General features: G+C 47.4%; 2 protein-coding genes across 2 annotated transcripts; one reads left to right on the top strand and one right to left on the bottom strand.

The window, feature by feature from the left end:
- Positions 1-227: 227 nt before the first annotated feature.
- Positions 228-3,838, bottom strand: LOC136933744 (SLC35A4 upstream open reading frame protein-like). The gene is made up of 3 exons (XM_067229260.1): positions 3,635-3,838; positions 2,757-2,855; positions 228-1,543 (listed from the first exon to the last, which is right to left on the bottom strand). Exons 1-3 carry the CDS (start codon positions 3,647-3,649, stop codon positions 1,349-1,351), a joined length of 309 nt encoding a protein of 102 aa, XP_067085361.1. The 5' UTR covers positions 3,650-3,838; the 3' UTR covers positions 228-1,348.
- A 1,300-nt stretch (positions 3,839-5,138) lies between these two features.
- LOC136933625 (amyloid-beta A4 precursor protein-binding family B member 3-like) lies at positions 5,139-15,515 on the top strand. Its single transcript, XM_067229094.1, has 13 exons — positions 5,139-5,267; positions 9,984-10,165; positions 10,496-10,569; positions 11,168-11,219; positions 12,135-12,281; positions 13,010-13,137; positions 13,344-13,349; positions 13,836-13,950; positions 14,028-14,115; positions 14,318-14,401; positions 14,563-14,678; positions 14,853-15,032; positions 15,288-15,515. The coding sequence occupies exons 1-13, from the start codon at positions 5,219-5,221 to the stop codon at positions 15,513-15,515; spliced, it is 1,449 nt and encodes a 482-aa protein (XP_067085195.1). The 5' UTR covers positions 5,139-5,218.
- Positions 15,516-17,264: the final 1,749 nt, after the last annotated feature.

Below are 17,264 nucleotides of genomic sequence, written 5' to 3'. Positions count from 1 at the left end.
AACCCCCCATCCTGCATCTTACCAGGAAGTCCTCACACCCGAAACCTAAACCATCTCTGCAACACTTACCACCAGGTTGGGGGTGGCGGGTATAGCTCAGTGGTGGAGCATTAGCATCCGAGGTTGCAGGTTTCATTCCACATTTGTATGTCACTTTAAATAACAGTGGCTGCTAAGTGAATCCATTATTATTCAAGTCACATAGATCATTAACTGCCACTTAGCTGTGTTAAAAACACTTTATTCAAGAACCTTGATAGAATTCAAGTTTAATACAGAGTACCAAAACAAACAAAAAAACTCTTCCAATATAATATAAAGAAACTGAGAAAGAGACTGAGTCAGTCGTACAGTAACTGATAGAGCATGCAAACAGGCAGGAACAAAGACTTCCTCTAATGGAACAGCTACTTCATGACAGAAGAAGAAGATCAAGTTCAACTGAGAACAGACTCATCTGGATTCAAGTCTGCACTCTCACCTAGGCCACATGGCCAGGAACAGTAGACTTTTCTTTGATCCTTGACTCTGATAACCAAAATACTATTAGAACTATGCACTTCTGACCTTTGATTTTCTATGTGCACTATTTGTGCATCCCTTTTTGGATCCAAGCATTTTCTAAATGGATAACATCTTATGTATAACATAGCTGCAGTGGCGTGCTTTGGCCACCAGATGCCACTGTAGTAACGTGTACACACTGGCTCAGACTTGTGTGTGACATCATAGACGAAGAGGGCCTCTCAGCATGGCTCTCCCCACCCCCTGACACCCCACTGCTAGCGGGGAGGAGGGGATATATAATTGCTGGGTAGGGTATATGGAAATAGTACCCTTGTTTTAATGATGCAGCTTTAATGTTATAATGTATAGTTATTATTGCTAGCTAGCCAGGTGAAGCAGGTGGAGATGAGACACTGTTTACATAAAATGTTTAAAATAAAAACGCTTCCTTCCCAAACATCCCGCTTTCCCAAAACAACAATGACAACAACATAATGTCCAGTTGATATATAAAACAAGCGACAGACAAGCCCAGAGGCTATTGCACAGAGAGAGAGAAATGATTGCACAGATGAATGAAACGATACATTAACCAGCCAGACACACACCTCACAGCTCTCTTTAAAGAGACATTCCACCCAACAATACACGTCACCTTCTCTTACAGTTCAAACCCAACAAGTGCAAACTTAGAGTCGGAGGGGTTGGGGGGTTGGGCAGGGAGTGGAGGCGGGAGTTCCCGGTTCAGAGATTCCAGAGAAGGTCAAGATGGTTCAATGACACACAGTTCCTCCTCCTAGGAGGAGAAGACGCAGTATCTCCTCTCTCCGCCTGCTTGGTCTCACTTGGGTCCTCTCAGCATGCTGGCGTAGTCCTTCAGAGTCTGCTCTATGTTCGGCACCTCAAAGTTCTGGGCGGCGAAGATGCCGGTGCAAGTTCCTATGGCGACGCCCAGGACGGCAGAGGAACGTAGCCTGGCTACAATGTAGCCGGCCAGGAAGCCCTTCAGGAAGGGGGATGCCAGCACACTGCCCCCCTGTGGACAGGAGGAGGAACTATATTGTAATGGGGAGGCCAGACTACAGAGGCTACATGTTAGTTCCTATGTGAAAAATTTAAAGGTTGAGGCAAAGACATCATCACAACATGGAAGTTCATTTCATAGGACTAGCGGTAACTAGGCAGTAACTTGTCACGTATTGCAACAGAACCCTAACTGTTCCTCTTTATGGGAGCTCCTTAGAACAAAGGGTTTCCCGCAGCACTTTTCAGTTAAGGCGGCCGCCTAAGCAACACACACCTGCCGCCTTAACTACATTGTCTATTTTTTTATAGTGATAGCGATCCAAACCGTGACCAACGCCAGTCTCCCTTCTCTGCAGAACGCATTAGTCTATCGCACAAACTAGCCCCCCCCGCCCGGTCTGACGGCACATTTTCTGCGTGAAACCCTGGAACATGTGAGCGGTCAATCGTAAAACCAAGTTCGCACAATAATATATTTCATTTTGTGAAATTATACATGATTACCAGGGTTTTTCCGATGAAAATGTGTTCGTTAAGGTGGTAGAGTGGGGTTTGCCGTCAGACCGGGCGGGGGTAGTTTGTGCAATAGACTAGTGCGTTCTGCAGAGAAGGGAGACTGGCGTTGGTCACGGTTTGGTTTTTGTTTATTTGACGACGTAGTCAAGGCGGCAGGCGTGTGTTGCTTAGGCGGCCGCCTTAACTGAAAAGTGCTGCGGGAAATCCTGATCCTAATCTTGCCATTGACCATGCATGCATTCAGTTTGCAAAAGCTTGCCCCATGTCTGTGTCCATGAGAAGGTTAAATAAACAAAGACTCATGGATAATCCATGGATGTGTCTCATCCTCCGTGATAGGTTGGTTACAAGAAGAGCAAAATGAAGGCTACATGTTAGATACAGTAAAACTTGTGGCTACTACAGCTAACCTTCTTAAATGAGTCAACAACAAAGCTGAATGCTGCTTATGGTTAGGTTGAATATCAGACTGTGTGTATGGAACGTGTGTGTGTGTGTAGTAATACCTGCTCTGTCTGTACCCTGGAGTCAGAGTGTGTGTGTGTGTGGTATCTATGTGTGTGTATGATTTGTGTGTTTGTGCATTCCTAGAACATTACTGTGTAGTACTGCTCTGCCAATACCCCGAGGCCAGGGTGTGTGTGTGTGTGTGGCTATAAGGATGTGTGTGTGCATGTGTGAGTGAGTGTAGAGCGTTCCAGCAGTACCTGTGGTACCCCAGCCTGCACCTCATCCTCCACACGTCTCTGGATGTCCTCCAGCTGGTCCTTTAGATCCGCTAGATCCCTCAACTTGTTCAGGGGGTTCTGGCCAGTCACAAGCAACCACACTCAGTACACAGGATACACTTCTAGCCAATAAGAAGCAACCATACTCAGTACAATGAAAGAGTCTAGAAGTTTTTATATTCTTTGCTTCCATACTCTTGGGTACAAAAAACACACGTTTCAAATCCTAACATAACATCCCCAGTCAGTCCACAAGACACATTAAACATGTGCCTGTCAAGTTCCTTGACTATATATATATATACTCTGAGTATATCAGTAGGCCTTTAAAGTCCTTTAAAATATATCAGTAGACCTATACTGATATACTGAAGAGTGTGTGCGCACGTAGAGCATAAAAAGTCATCCCACAACATTCTGGCATCGATTACTTCAGACTTGGCTGGCAAGCTAACAGCTATGAGTCAGTGACTGTACAACCAAGCTCATGGGAAAAAAAGTCGTCACACTATTAAATTACCACACATTACTACAAGTTGTCTCAAAGGCAGAAGACACTAGAATTTCTAAATGACAAAGACAACGCGCCTATCGCTGCAGTTATTATCGTTTCGTTACTGCTAGTTCTAGTAATCGGGCAATGCAAATTTCCCAGGATACATTACAAGCTAACGCGTTAACTTATGCTAGCGAGTAGTTCAGCTAGCTAGCTTAAAGTTAAACTACCGTAAAAATAACAGTCACACCCGACAGACTGTTGACCATACCGGATAGATAGAGGACAAATACACAGGCGTTCATAGAGCGACTTTAAAGAGTTCATTTGAACTCTTCTCCCTCGCCTCTATGCCACTAACCTTGTCGTTCGACATGTCTGCGAATCACTGCACATCTGGTCTCGATTAATTGTCCTGCCCGAGTGGTGTGGCTGACAAACCGCGTCTCTCCCATATCTCTCGTTTCCTGTGTTTTATTTACGCCATTCTGACTCATGCTCTACAAGTTATAATTTAGGGAAGGTTTCCGAAGAACGGCTACTCTATGTTGTTGACATGTTTTAACAGTAGCTTAAAGCATACATTACTGTACAGCTGCACCTGCACTGTTCAGTTTGTCGTTACCTCGCTTCAAAGCTCAGCCTCCTTCTCTGACGCGCGAGCGGGTAGCGGTTGTCAAGGTAACGGGGAAGTGAGGTGGGAGGATGATGCAAGCGGGGAGCAGGCCGGTGGCGGTGGCAATACCGGTGACGGAGCTGGGATTTTGATTAAGGTGGACCTCACAGCTTTACAGACAGGATAGCTTTCTATCAAATGTTGGATCACAGACACATCCACAGCCCATGCATCCACCCCCTGTTCACCCATCCATCCATCTCTCCTGTCTGTTTGCTGTTTGGGATTTTAACAATCTCTAAATCTCAAAATCCAGATGTTATATACCTGTGATTTATCATGTTTATGGTCTGTATAAAGTTAAAATATGATGCCTTTCTGTCTCTCATGCTTTCTCTCTTCCTCCCAGGACATTGGATGTGTTTACCACAGAGGCCATAACAAAAACAGGTTCCACCACACACACACAGACGCACACATACATGCATGGGTGCAAGGCAAATTGAATTAAATCCTATTATCCTTCATTTGCTTACAAACACATATATACACACGTATACGCACTACATGTCATTAGTCATGTCTGGGGGGATGGTCTACTTTAGTTCCAGTCTGCATTGGAGGAGACCGCTGTTCTTTGGAGCTTCTCTCCTGTCCTGTTTTCTCCTTGCGAGGGGTGGGTATATGTGGAGGGAGAGAGGGTGGAGCGAGCAGGAGAAGGAGGAGAGAGAGAGAGAGAGGGGTGGAGGCAGAGAGGAGGGGAGAGAGAGCTGCAGGCATCGTGGAACACAATACAGGCAAAGAGCGGAAAGAGAGACAGCAGCCATAAAACAAGCAGCATCCCTCCAGCTCCGATGGAGAGATAGATCAGAGGAAAGAGATAGAAAGAGAAAGGATAGAGTAGAGGGGTAGAGAGAGAGAGAGAGAGAGAGAGAGAGAGAGAGAACAACAGTGCCGGGACTGCTCAGGGAGAAAGAGAGGAAGGAGGAGAGAGAGATTGCGAGAGAGGTATTGAGAAAGAGAGTGGAGTAGATTTTAATCCTTTTGGCATGTGAGTGTATGCCTGGCTCTGAGTGCAGTCATTGCGAGCAGCATTAATGTGTGTGTGAGGGTGTGTTTGTGTGTGTGTGTGTGTGTGTGTGAGAGAGAGAGAGAGAGAGAGAGAGAGAGAGAGAGAGAGAGAGAGAGAGAGAGAGAGAGAGAGAGAGAGAGAGAGAGAGAGAGAGAGAGAGAGAGAGAGAGAGAGAGAGGGCAGTTGTCTTGGTGACGTGGGAGCTTTGAGGAGTGGAATGTGTCACAGTTAAGCAGGTGGACAGGAGTACCTCTACCATGCTGGGAAAGGATTACATGCTGGCTATCATCATAGTCAACTATGAGGGTGAGTACCCACATATACACACACACACACTCACACATATACACACCCAGACAGCACCCAACACACTCTAACCTGGACTCACCTAACCTAGTCCTCCACTCTCTTACTCCTGGTCACATGTTTGCTGAGGAGAGGGAGGAGAGAGGGCGGAAAGAGGAGAAAGGGAGGAGAGAGGGAGGCGTTAGTATCTGTCTGCAGGTGTGAGTGCACTGTCTGGTCTGTCCACCCCAAACCCCTCCTCCTTCCTTGCCCGTCTCTCTCCCTTCGATCTCACTTCCTTTTGCTTATCTTCTTCATTCTCTACCTTGCTTGCTCTTCATTCCTTCCTCTCTCTCTCTTTCCCGCCATCCTTTTAATGTTAACGCAGTGTTATACTACAGGTGCTGATTCATGGAAGGCCCCCCCCCCACCACCACATCATTCCTCACACGCCTCAGACACTAGCTAGACTGCATGCTAACAAGCTGGAGGTAGCTTGTTACAAGCCTGCATGCTAACATAGTGGAATTAGCGTGTTACCTTGTTGCACTCATGCATGCTAACACAGAGAAGTTAGCTTGTTACATTGTTACACTCCTGCATGCTAACATAGAAAAGTTGTTTTGTTACAAGCCTGCATGCTAATATAGGAAAGTTAGCATGTTACACCCCTGCATACTAACAGTGTGGAGTTATTGTGTTACATGGATGCATTTGAACATACTGAGATTAGCTTGTTACAAGCATGCGTGCTACTTAAGTAGAGTTAGCTAGTTACACGTCTGCATGCTAATAGTGGAGTAAGATTGTTACAAGCTTGCATGCTAACTTAGGGGAGTTACCTTACTACATGCCTACATGCTAACAAAGAAGAGTAAGAAAGCTAACGTAGTAAAGTTAACATGTTAAATCCCTGTATGCTAACAGTGTGGAGCTTGTTACACACATGCATTTGAACACATTGAGATTAGCTTGTTACAAGCCTGCATGCTAATATAGTAGAGTTACCGTGTTACACATCTGCATGCTAATAGTGGAGTAAGCTTGTTACAAGCCTGCGTGCTAACATTGTGGAGTTAGCTTGTTCTGCATGCTAACATAGTAGGGTGTGGATTGTAAATCCGTAGCCTGCATGTTAAATTCTGGACGAGTGTTTAGAATCAGATAGAGCTTTATTTGCATGTAAGTTCACACAAACAAGGAATTTACTGTGGCAGGAAGGTGCATAAGATAAACATATAAGAATCTTAAATATAAAAAGTAGAAAAAGTACAACAGTCTAAATAATTCTAAGGTATTGATGGTATTGAATTCTACACTGTATTGTCGTTGCCCTTCCTCTCTGAATGGCCTATGTGAAGGTTACTATCCTAGCCCAGACTTTGTCTGGGCTAGGATAGTCTGTACTATCCTCGCCCCTCCTCTGAAGGCCACCAGAGTGGTCCTCTGCAGACATGCCAATTATGGGATATGTTTAGCTGGTAGTTGCCACAGGACTGTGTTGTCGTGGTAACTGTTGCCACGTGCAGAGAGAGGGATGCAGACAGTTAACTGGGTTGAACACTATGTAGGACACTTGTTTATGTCATTTTTTATGACACAGTTTGAAACTTGAAGACTTAGAATACATCTTTCACAAAAATATTTTCATTTGTTGAATAACCCTTTATTCAGAACACAACATCACTGCACTGGTATCACTCTCTCTAATACACCAGCGCAGGCACCCCTCACACCCCCCCACCCCCCAACCACACACTCACACACACTGGCCTCTGTCTTAACACCCTACGTCACTGCTCCAAAAATAGCTCCCCTCACATAGAGAGAGAAAGAGACGAAGAGAAAGAGAGAGAGAGAGATGAAGAGAGGGAAAGAGAAAGGGAGAGAGAGATAGGCAAAGGAAGAGGGGAGCTAACCAATAGAGAGAGGGGGGGGGGGCTGAGAAGGATGGGGAGAGAAAGAAAGCAAAAGGGAGAAGGAGAAAAGGTCAGAGAGACAGAGAGAATGATAGAAAGAGAAAGAGAGATGATTACATTACAGGGAATGACCAGGGTCATGAAGACCAGGGTCAAGAAAGTTGTTGTTGTGTAAGGTTAGGGGTTTATCAGTTGATTGTATACATATGGTGTGTGTCAGTGTGTGTGTGTATATATGCGTGTGTGTGTGTTGTGTGTGTATGTGGGGTATGTGTGTGTATGTGTGGTGTGTGAGTATGTATGTGCGTATGATGTGTATATGTGTGGTGTTTGAGTATTAATGCACATGTGGTGTGTAGGTGTGCGTGTATGTATGCGTGTGTGTGTCGTGTATGTGGGGTATGTGTGTGTGTACATCGGGTATATGTGTGTGTGTTGTGCATGTGTGAGGTATGTGTGTGTGTGGAGTGTGTGTGTGTGCTGATCCCTGATTGATGCTGTGATCCTCTCTGGTCAGTAATCCCTCTGGCAGTCTCTGACCTTACTCACCAGATGCAGCATCCTCTCTCTTTCTCTCTTTTCATCACTCATCTCTATCCCTCTATCCCCCAGATCCTCACTGGTAGAGTACAGAGCGATGGAGGGAGATGAGACAGAGAGAAGGAAAGACAGATACAGAAATAGGAGACAGAACGAGAAATAGAAGGAAAGAGGGAGGGAAGGAGAGACAGAAAAAGAGAGAAAGAGAGATGTAGAGACACATGTGACAGTAGTTACAGCTGTTAGAAGCCCCCCTCAGCGGCTCATTCTCTGCATCAGCTCTGATTGGCCACCTGGGATTGCCTAGGTAACAGTCGGAGTCCCGAGGAGCCAGTCTGCCGCTGATCTGTATCTAGCATCTGATTGGCTGGAAGGCCTGGCGCTGTGGCGACTGGCGCCATAAGTGACAGTGAGAGGAGGAGCTGTACGTATACAAACAACACACATACACATATGCACACATGCACGCACACACATGCACACACACATGAATCACACATTTATACCACATACACGAAAACACTGTGTATGTCCATATGTACTGGAGTGACAGTGGACTGATAAGATTCTTCTTTGAGGCTCATCAATAATTCACTACTTCTCTCCATCCTTCTCCCTCTCCTTCTCTATCTCCCCCCTCTCTCACTCTCTCTCCCTTGAAAAATTGGAAAACATTGAAATCTGAGCAGTTCTATTGAATATCTGCAGAGTGAGCACTGTGAAGAGAGGAGGTGATGAGAGGACGTGAGGAGAGTAGTGGAGGAGATGTGTTGAGAGGAGGAGGTGAGGAGACAAGGTGAGAAGAGAAGTGGAGGTGAGGAGAGAAGGTAAGAAGAGGAGGTGAGGAGGTAAGGAGAGGAGAGGAGGAGGGATAGTGAGGAGACACGGAGGTGAGATGAAGAGAGAAGAGGAGAGGAGGTGAGGGGAGATGCAGGAATTCTGTCCGTCTGGCTGGAATATGATACCCTGTATCATCTAACCATTCAATACTTGAACAGGACAGAGCAGGACAGGACAGGAGAGGAGGGCAGAGGAAAGGAGAGGAGAAGAGGAGAGGAGAAGTGAGAACAGTAGAGGGGATGGTAGAACAGGCAGGTCTGTGTATGTTTGGAAGAAGACCTTTAAGTCCCCACCCCCCACACACACACCTCCACTCAGAACAACAGAACAAGAGCGACAGCAAATCTGGGCACAAACACATAATACACACTGGCACTAGTCAGCTTGTCAGTCAGTCGGTTCAGCTGTCATTTAAGCAGTAAGTCAGTAAAACAGTCAGCTCAACAGTAGGTAAAACAGTGAGTCAGTCAAGAAGTGGGTTAGTAAGAGAGTTAGTCAATAAGACTCTCCATTTTTCAGCCTCCTTCCCACCATTCCTTTATCCCCCCATACCACCATGCAGCCACAATCTTTCATCTGATGAGAGATCTTAACTCTCAGAAAGACACAAACACCCCCTCTCTTTCCGTTCCAACCTCCCCCCCCCCTTACTCCCCCTTTCCCGCACTCATCTCTGCCCTCATATTGAGAATGGCACACAAAGTAGGCCTTTAAGGTACACACACTCATGCATTTATTTACACACACTCACACACGCATACACAGACATGCGCTCTCTCAGTCCACCCGTGCCCAGACTAGCTCTTGTCACTACTGACCCACTTTTACCATCTCTCTACTAAAACTCTCTCTCTGTTCCTCTCTCTCTCTGTCTCAAATTTTTCTCTCCAATTCACTCTAATTCTACCTTTCCTAACTGTCTCTTTCTCCCTCCCTCTTTCCATCTGCCCTCTTTCTCCTCTCTCTCTCTCTCTCTCTCTCTCTCTCTCTGTCTCTCTCTGTCTCTCTCTCTCACCACTCCCTCCAGTTAAGCACATTGCGTTGATGTCACAGAACAGGTTTGCGTGCCGAGCACTCACGGAACGCAACCCCTCTCTCCCTCCTCCCTTAACGGCATCCTCCTCCCTCTGCTCCTCTCACCTCCTCTGCCAAGGAGAGAGTCTGCTCTTCATAAATTCTTACTCTGCACTTTCAGTCCGGATCATGGTGGACTGTTGTTCTATCCTCCTGAGATCCATGTTATCACTCACAGTATATCCATTGTACTGTACAGGGGTTAATAGGAAATCTGAAAGGTGACAGCTGGCCTACTGAAATGATCTCATCCCCTCCTCTGACTCCTATTTGTGTTACTGTGTGTGTATATGTGTGTTTGTACGTGTGTGTGTGTACATGTGTGTGTGTGTACGTTGGTGTGTACGTGTGTGTGTCTCCACAGACAGCCTGTGGAGTGACCAGAGTGTGGATCTGGACGGTGACTTGCCGTCTGGCTGGCGCACCATCAGAGACAGCCTGGGCACCTACTACTGGCATGTCCCCACTGGCGCCACCCAGTGGCAGCATCCCTCTTACAGCGCTGAGGAGGACAGCACCCTCACCGCCTCACACAGCAAGACCCAGGTCAGCACAGACACACACCCTCACCGCCTCACACAGCAAGACCCAGGTCAGCACAGACACACACATTCACAGACACACACTCACAAGCACGGTTTTTAACACTAACCTCTAAACCTGACAATAATTCTAACCCTAAAACCTATAAATCTATAAGTTTTTCATGTTTCACTATACTTGTGAGGATATTTGGTCGCCACAAGGGTGGATAAACAAGACCACACACACACACACCCCTACAGCACCCTCATAGCCTCACACAGCAAGAGCAAGGTCAGCACACACACACACACCAACACACGCATGTACACACACGTGTCCTCTTCTCTCCAGATTGTAGATGTTGATGGCAGACGAGGGTCCAGACCCAGGTTAACAGAGAGTCCCTCCACCTCTATCAACAACAGGTACACACACACACTCACACGTAAACACACAAAAACGCACACACAAACACACACACACTGATTCCTGTCATCTGTGGATGACAGTAATCAGTCATATCAGGTCAGGTTATTGAGACCTGCTCCCCTTGAAGGTCATTTCATTTTCATTTTGATGAAATCACTTCAGTAATATCAATATGAATCCTAATATATATATATTAGGATATACACATATTGAGTGTGTGTGAGTGTATGTGCATTAGTGTGTGTGTACCTGTTTGTGTGATTGTAAGTGTACTTGTGTGTGTGTGTAAGTGTGCGTGTGCGTGGGTGTATGTGCATAGGCGTGTGTGTGATTCAGCTGAGCTGATCTGGAGGGCGGGAATTCTGGCTGTTCTTCAAGGGTTGCTGCGTCCTATGGAGCGCCAGATGTCCCCTGCCCGACCTATCAGCTCTCCTCATGTGTGTGTAAAGTATGCGAGTATGTGTGCATGTGCCTGTATGTGCACGTGTATGTGTTGGCATGGATTTGTGAGTGTTAGTGTGTGTGTGTGTGTGTGTGTGTGCGTGCGTGTCAGCAGTACTCTCCTCTAATGACAGTGTTGTCCCTGTGTCCTAGGCTCTCCTGGCAGGATGATTATTTCTCTGCCAGCATGGATCCAGATTCCAAGGTACCTACAGATGCACGCACATACACACGCACACACACACACACACACACATACTCCAATGCACTGCAGAAACCCTACAGAAATGTCTTGGATGATACAGGATTGACCTGAACTAAATACTGCAGGAGATGGGGGGGAATAGAGGGATACAGGATGGAATAAATGGATGAAATCGAATGATATAGAACAGAAATTAATGGCACAATAATGATTTAGATGGATCAGAGCCCAGACCTGCCTATCTCTTCAGAGTTCTCCATGGTAACAGGAAGTAACCGGAGGTAACAGAAGGGCTGTTTCAGCATCTTTGTCTGTCTCCCCCCAGCCCCCCCCCCCCCCCCCCCGCCCACCCCCTTGCTGGGATCTGCATTAATCTTCCCAGGGGTTAAACCAGAGGGGGTGGGAGTGTAATGGAGACCGCCCTGGTCAACAGGACTTTTTGTTGTAATATTCTGTTTAGGGCCAAGATACGCACACATGCCCATGCACACACAGACACACACACAAAGTAGCCTTTACAGGACTAATGCACTCAGGTACATTTCTCCAATAAAGCTGATAGAGCTGTGCACTTAAGTGGGATATGAGGGGGGAGGTACAGGGAGAAGGGGGTGTGGAGAAGGGGGGGGCAGAGGTAAGGAGCCGGGCAGGGGGTATTGATCTGGCAGGATAATAGATTGCTGCATGCAGTACTGAGATGCTCCATATATACACTTAATCTCTTGTCTCCCCTCCTCTCACCTCCTTCCCCCTTCTCTCCTCTATTTCCCCTCTCTCTCCTCTCCTCTCCTCACCTCTGCTCTTCTTTTCTCCTTCCCTCTCCTCTCCTTCCCCTCCCTCTCTTCTCCTTCCCTCTCCTCTCCTCTTCCCTCCTCTCCTTCCCCCCTGTCTCTCTTCATTTCCTCCTCTCCTCAGTGCTTCGCTGTGCGCTCCTTGGGCTGGGTAGAGATTCCAGAGGAAGAACTGACTCCTGGGAAAAGTAGTCTTGCTGTCAACAACTGCATCCAGCAGCTTTCCCACAACAAGGCTGAGGACCGCGACGTGCTGGGGGCCTGGGGGGAGGTGAGGAAGGTGGAGGGGAGATGAGGAAGGAAGGGGGGGGTTTAGTTTATTTTGTTTATTTTTACAGGGACAGTACACATTAATCAACGTTTCAGTAAAAGTGCCGGTTTTAGCCAGTCGGCTAATTTTCAACCGCAGTCCCTGGGCAGGTTATTAAAAACAGTTACAATACAATCATTAAACAATGAGCACACGCAGGGCAACGTAGGACAAGCAAGACGTAGCATACAGATAGAGCAATATAGAACAAAAAGCAACAAGACTAAATCCATAAAAGAAACAAAGTGTTTCCACACCTCACAAGCTACAGACAACATGGAAAGCGGCAATACTCAGTTAGGGGTTATGTTCACAAATCTGGTTAACCTTTAGCCATGTCTTCACGTTTTTGGTGTGATAGTGTGATAGGTGGTGCAGTTATGTGTGTCTGATGGCAGTGTATTCCAGACATGGGAAGCTCTCACAGAGATAGCGGATTTACTAAAAGTGCTTTTCCTTAATGGAACTATACAGTCGCCTCTCATGGCAGACCTTGTGGTTCTGCTGCCATATGTTTGGGTTTTTTGTTTAACAAAAATACTGAGTGAGGTGAGGTGAGGAAGGGGAGAGGGGAGAAGAAGAGATGATATGGAATAAATCATCCCCATCTGTAAGTCACTATGGCTAAAAACGTCTACTAAACTCATTATTATTATGAACCCTAACAAGAGTTGACCTTTGACCCTTAGGGTCAGGACATGATGATGGTTCTGAAGAAGGACACCTTGAGCCTGATGGACCCCATAGACCACACCCTCATCCACTGCCAGCCAATAATGAGCATCCGTGTGTGGGGCGTGGGCTGCAACAATGGCAGGTCAGCCAATGGCATTGCTGCTCATTCATGGTACTCAGCCAGTCAGATTGCGGTTGTCTGTTTGTCCGTGAGACTGCAGTTCATTGCCGGCATTGCTTTTCTACTTCCTGTTTACTTCCTGTTGGTTGTCCACCCTTTGGAGCAGCTTCCTGTAGATTCTAACTTTTTAACTCTGCTTCTTTTCTCTCCGCCCCTGGTTGCCATAGAGACAGGTAATCAGAATTTTATTGGTGGACTTTCTGTTGCAGTGACGTTTGTGCTTCGTCATCAGCTTGCATCATCATGTAGCATCTCCAGAAGTTTAGTCTGATATGGGCTGTGTAGCGATGTTCTGGACAACTGGCCAGATGGATGGATGAATGGATGGGTGAATGGCTTGATGGATAGATAGATGGATGGAGAGATGGGTGGATGGGTTTGGCTTTCTGTATTTTAAAATGACTTGAGTTAGAATGACCAGAACAATCATTATCTGTGACATGCTTACAAAGTTGTCTGGGATCCTTTAGTCTTGCCTGACTTAATGTCTCCTATTCAACTCATGCTGAGGTGTGGACTACCTCCTCTCCTCTCCCCACCTCTCCTCCCCTCCCCTCCCCTCCCCACCCCTCCCCTTTCCTCTCCTCTCCCCACCTCTCCTCTCCTCCCCACCCCTCCCCTTACCTCTCCTCTTCCCACCTCTCCTCTCATACTCTCAGGGACTTTGCGTTCGTGGCTAGTGATAAAGACACCTGCATGCTCAAGTGTCATGTGTTCCGTTGCAACGCTCCAGCCAAGGCCATCGCCAGCGCACTGCACCAGATGTGCTCAAAGGTGATGCTGACACACACACGCACACGCAAGCACACACACAATGAGTTTGCTCTATTAATAAATGTGTGTGTGTGTAGATTATGTCGGAGAAGGCATCACTCCACCCATCCATGGCCCGCTCTGTCACCATGGAGAGCATCTCCCCCGAGGACCTCCCACGCCAAGGTGAGGCTGCCTTATCTCGGAAACAATCCTGTGAGCCTGGTTACATTGTGGAGGTGGTTTGATGCTCTGCTACAGAGATCCTCCTGGTCTAATGACCTGGGCTGATGGTGTGATTGGTTGTAGAATGAAGGTTATTGTGTAATTGGCTGTGACGGTGATGGCATGGCTGTGTGATTGGCTGACGTTGTGTGCTGCGTTGCAGTGGATTTCCTGGATGCCGTCAGACAGAGGGTACAGAAGTTTGATGTCCAGTACGTCGGTAACCTGCCTGTCTGCAGGGCCATGGGTGAGTCCTCTCCTCCTCTCCTGCTCTCCTGCTCTTCTCCTCTTCCTCTCCTCTCCTCCCCTTCTCCTGATCCTCTCCTCCTGACCTTTCCACTCCTTTTCTTCTGCCATTCTACTCTCCTCCTCTCCTCTTCATCTCCTCCTCCTCTCCTCTCGGTGTAGGTATGGAGGTTCTGAACAGGGCCATAGAGAGCATCATGAATACCACAGACAGGGATGAGTGGGAGCCCATTGTCCTCCATGTGACTGACAAAGTGCTGTCCCTGTGGAAAGGAGAGGTGAGGAGCACTGCACTACATACTACACCCTCTCTCCCCCTGCCTCTCTCTCTCTACCTCTCGCTCTGTACCTCTCTTTCTCTACCCCCTATCCTATTTCTATCTCTCTCTCTCTCTGCATCTGTCTGTCTCTCAGGATAAGGAACCTGTCTGTCTGACCTGTCTGTTTCTCAGGATAAGGATGAGTCGTTCTGGGAGTCTGAGGTGCGATACCTCACCTTCCTGGGCGTCGGCCATGACACCCACACCTTTGCCGTGATCGTGGACGCTGGCACACAGGGCTTCGATTGTCACGTGTTCTGGTGCGAACCGGACGCCGGCATTATCTCTGAGGCTGTGCAGGCCGCATGCATGGTGGGTCAGGGGTCAGACGGGATGGGTCAAGGGTCATAAGTGAGGGGTCATGCTCACTGTGAGTAGCTGTATGTCCTTATTAGTGACAGGAAGGAAGGTGTTAAGGACAGAAGATGGGAATAAAAGAGGGAGGAGGATGAAGGGAAGGAAGAAAGGAAGAAGGGAAGGCAGGAAGAAGGAAGTAAGGAAAGAAAGAAGGAAGGAATGGAGGGATGCTAGCTAAGGCAGAGCTCTAAAACAGATCTCTCCCTATAGGTCCAGTACCAAAAGTGCTTGGTGGCCCAGACTCCACCCCCCAGGTCAAAGATGTGGCGAGCGGGTTCAAAGGTCAAGCGGGCCAACTCCATGGATGGCTTCACCTTCCCACCACGCCATCTGGGACACGCCCCCTCCAAGGCAGGCTCTGCCCCCAGTGTCAAGAAGGGCATGCTGGCGTTCTTCGAAACCTTCCGGAACAAACAGTCAACTGTGTCCACCCCATAACAGGGGGGGGGGGGAGGAAGGGAGGAAAAGGGAGGAGTTAAGAGAGGGAGGTGAATGGGGAGAAGGTGGTGGTCGGGAGGAAGGAAGGTGGGGGGGGGACAGATGGGTAGAGAGAAGGAATGAGGGAGGGGGGTGATCGAAGCTATGAGAGCAGTTTGACAGGGGAGTCGAAGAGATTCTCCCTAGTAGATGGAAGAGGGTGTGACTGCGTCCTCTAGCTTGCATCAAGGATGGTTGTGTGCTGCCATCTAGTTGTGAGGACATTAAACTACAGTTCAGCACAAGCAACTCCACAGAGTTACTGGGGATTCACTCTGGACTCCCAGTTTGATTGAAGTTTAATATCAGAAACATTGTGAGAAAAATGTTTAACCTCTGTGGAAGCTTTGTGTGGTAATGAATGTTAACATTTAAGGTCATTCTACTTTTACTTTGAAAGGTAAAAAAAAAAAACATCAATTCTTAGAAGGTCACTTCTGAACCTCCAGACCTGAGGGAGAGGAGTGACATCCTGACTCCATAACCCAGAATACCTTTCACCTTTCACCATACCATGTCCCCTACCAGCCCCCCACCTGTGGCTAAACTGCCCAGCAACAACAACAGCAGCAATAACTGAACCATTTTATCAATGAATTTGATCATCAGCAGAAGACCAGGTCCTTCATGGACCAGGTCCACCAGGACACAGTAGTCTGTAACATGGGCTGTTTTATTTCAAATAAACCCATATAGTATAATTAGGGAGTTTTAGATGTATATCAAGGAGTATGTAATTGAGGTATATTCATCACAATGTGTCAACCTTATATTCCCATTGAATGACACCAAAAACAAAAATTATTTTGTTGAGTCTGACAACCAGTGTACTAATGGTTGAGTGGAGTTTGTATTGTGTAAAGGCTAGTTGACTCATCAAGCTTGGCTGGAGCCCGAGACTGTCAGCAGGAAACTAGATCAGCGAGCTCTCGGATTGACTGGATCCATAGACTGTCAGCAGGAAGATAGGTCAGCTAGCTCTCTGATAGGGTGAGACTACTCAGTATAATAAATACTAAAGGTGAGCTAGCTGATTTCAGACCAGCTTATTGAAAATAAGCAAAGAGGAAAGCATTACAACATGTTCTAGATTTAACAGAAGTTTGGTGATGCGTTTGTCGGCTCCCTCGGCCCAGTCCCCCCCCCTCTCTCTCTCCAGTCCCCCCGCTCCCCAGTCGCCCTTCCAGTCCCCACCCCCACTCCCCCCCCCCCCCAATCACAGCAGTAAGGCATGCTCGCTAACACGCTTGGCAACTGAATGCTGCCACAGGTACCCCACCATCACAGCGATTGGCTCACACACCACCCAGCACCTGTACTTTAGGCCCTAACCCCTAACACAAAGTGACACACTTAACAGGAATGCCCCCGATACACACACACATGGCACGTGCACACACACACACACACACATAGCACGTGCACACACATACATTTGCACTGCATAAGCTCTGAATGACCGATATGGTGTGCTTTGACGGGGTACCTGTGCAGGTGACTGGGGTACTGATCTGCTCCAGGATACTATGCATGAATATTCTCAGAGAGGGATTGCAACCTTCACACAACTCCACGACAGGCCCCACAGCTCCACGATAGGCCTCACAGAGAGGCTATGTACGTATGTATCCATCTATGATCTATTATACTAATATGCAACAGCCCCTTTCCCTGCATTCTGCATCATGTACTATATGAGAACACAACTCA

This window comes from Osmerus mordax, chromosome 25, assembly GCF_038355195.1.
Source record: "Osmerus mordax isolate fOsmMor3 chromosome 25, fOsmMor3.pri, whole genome shotgun sequence".
NCBI classification, from domain to species: Eukaryota; Metazoa; Chordata; class Actinopteri; order Osmeriformes; family Osmeridae; genus Osmerus; species Osmerus mordax.
This window is presented reverse-complemented; position numbering and strand designations above follow the sequence as displayed.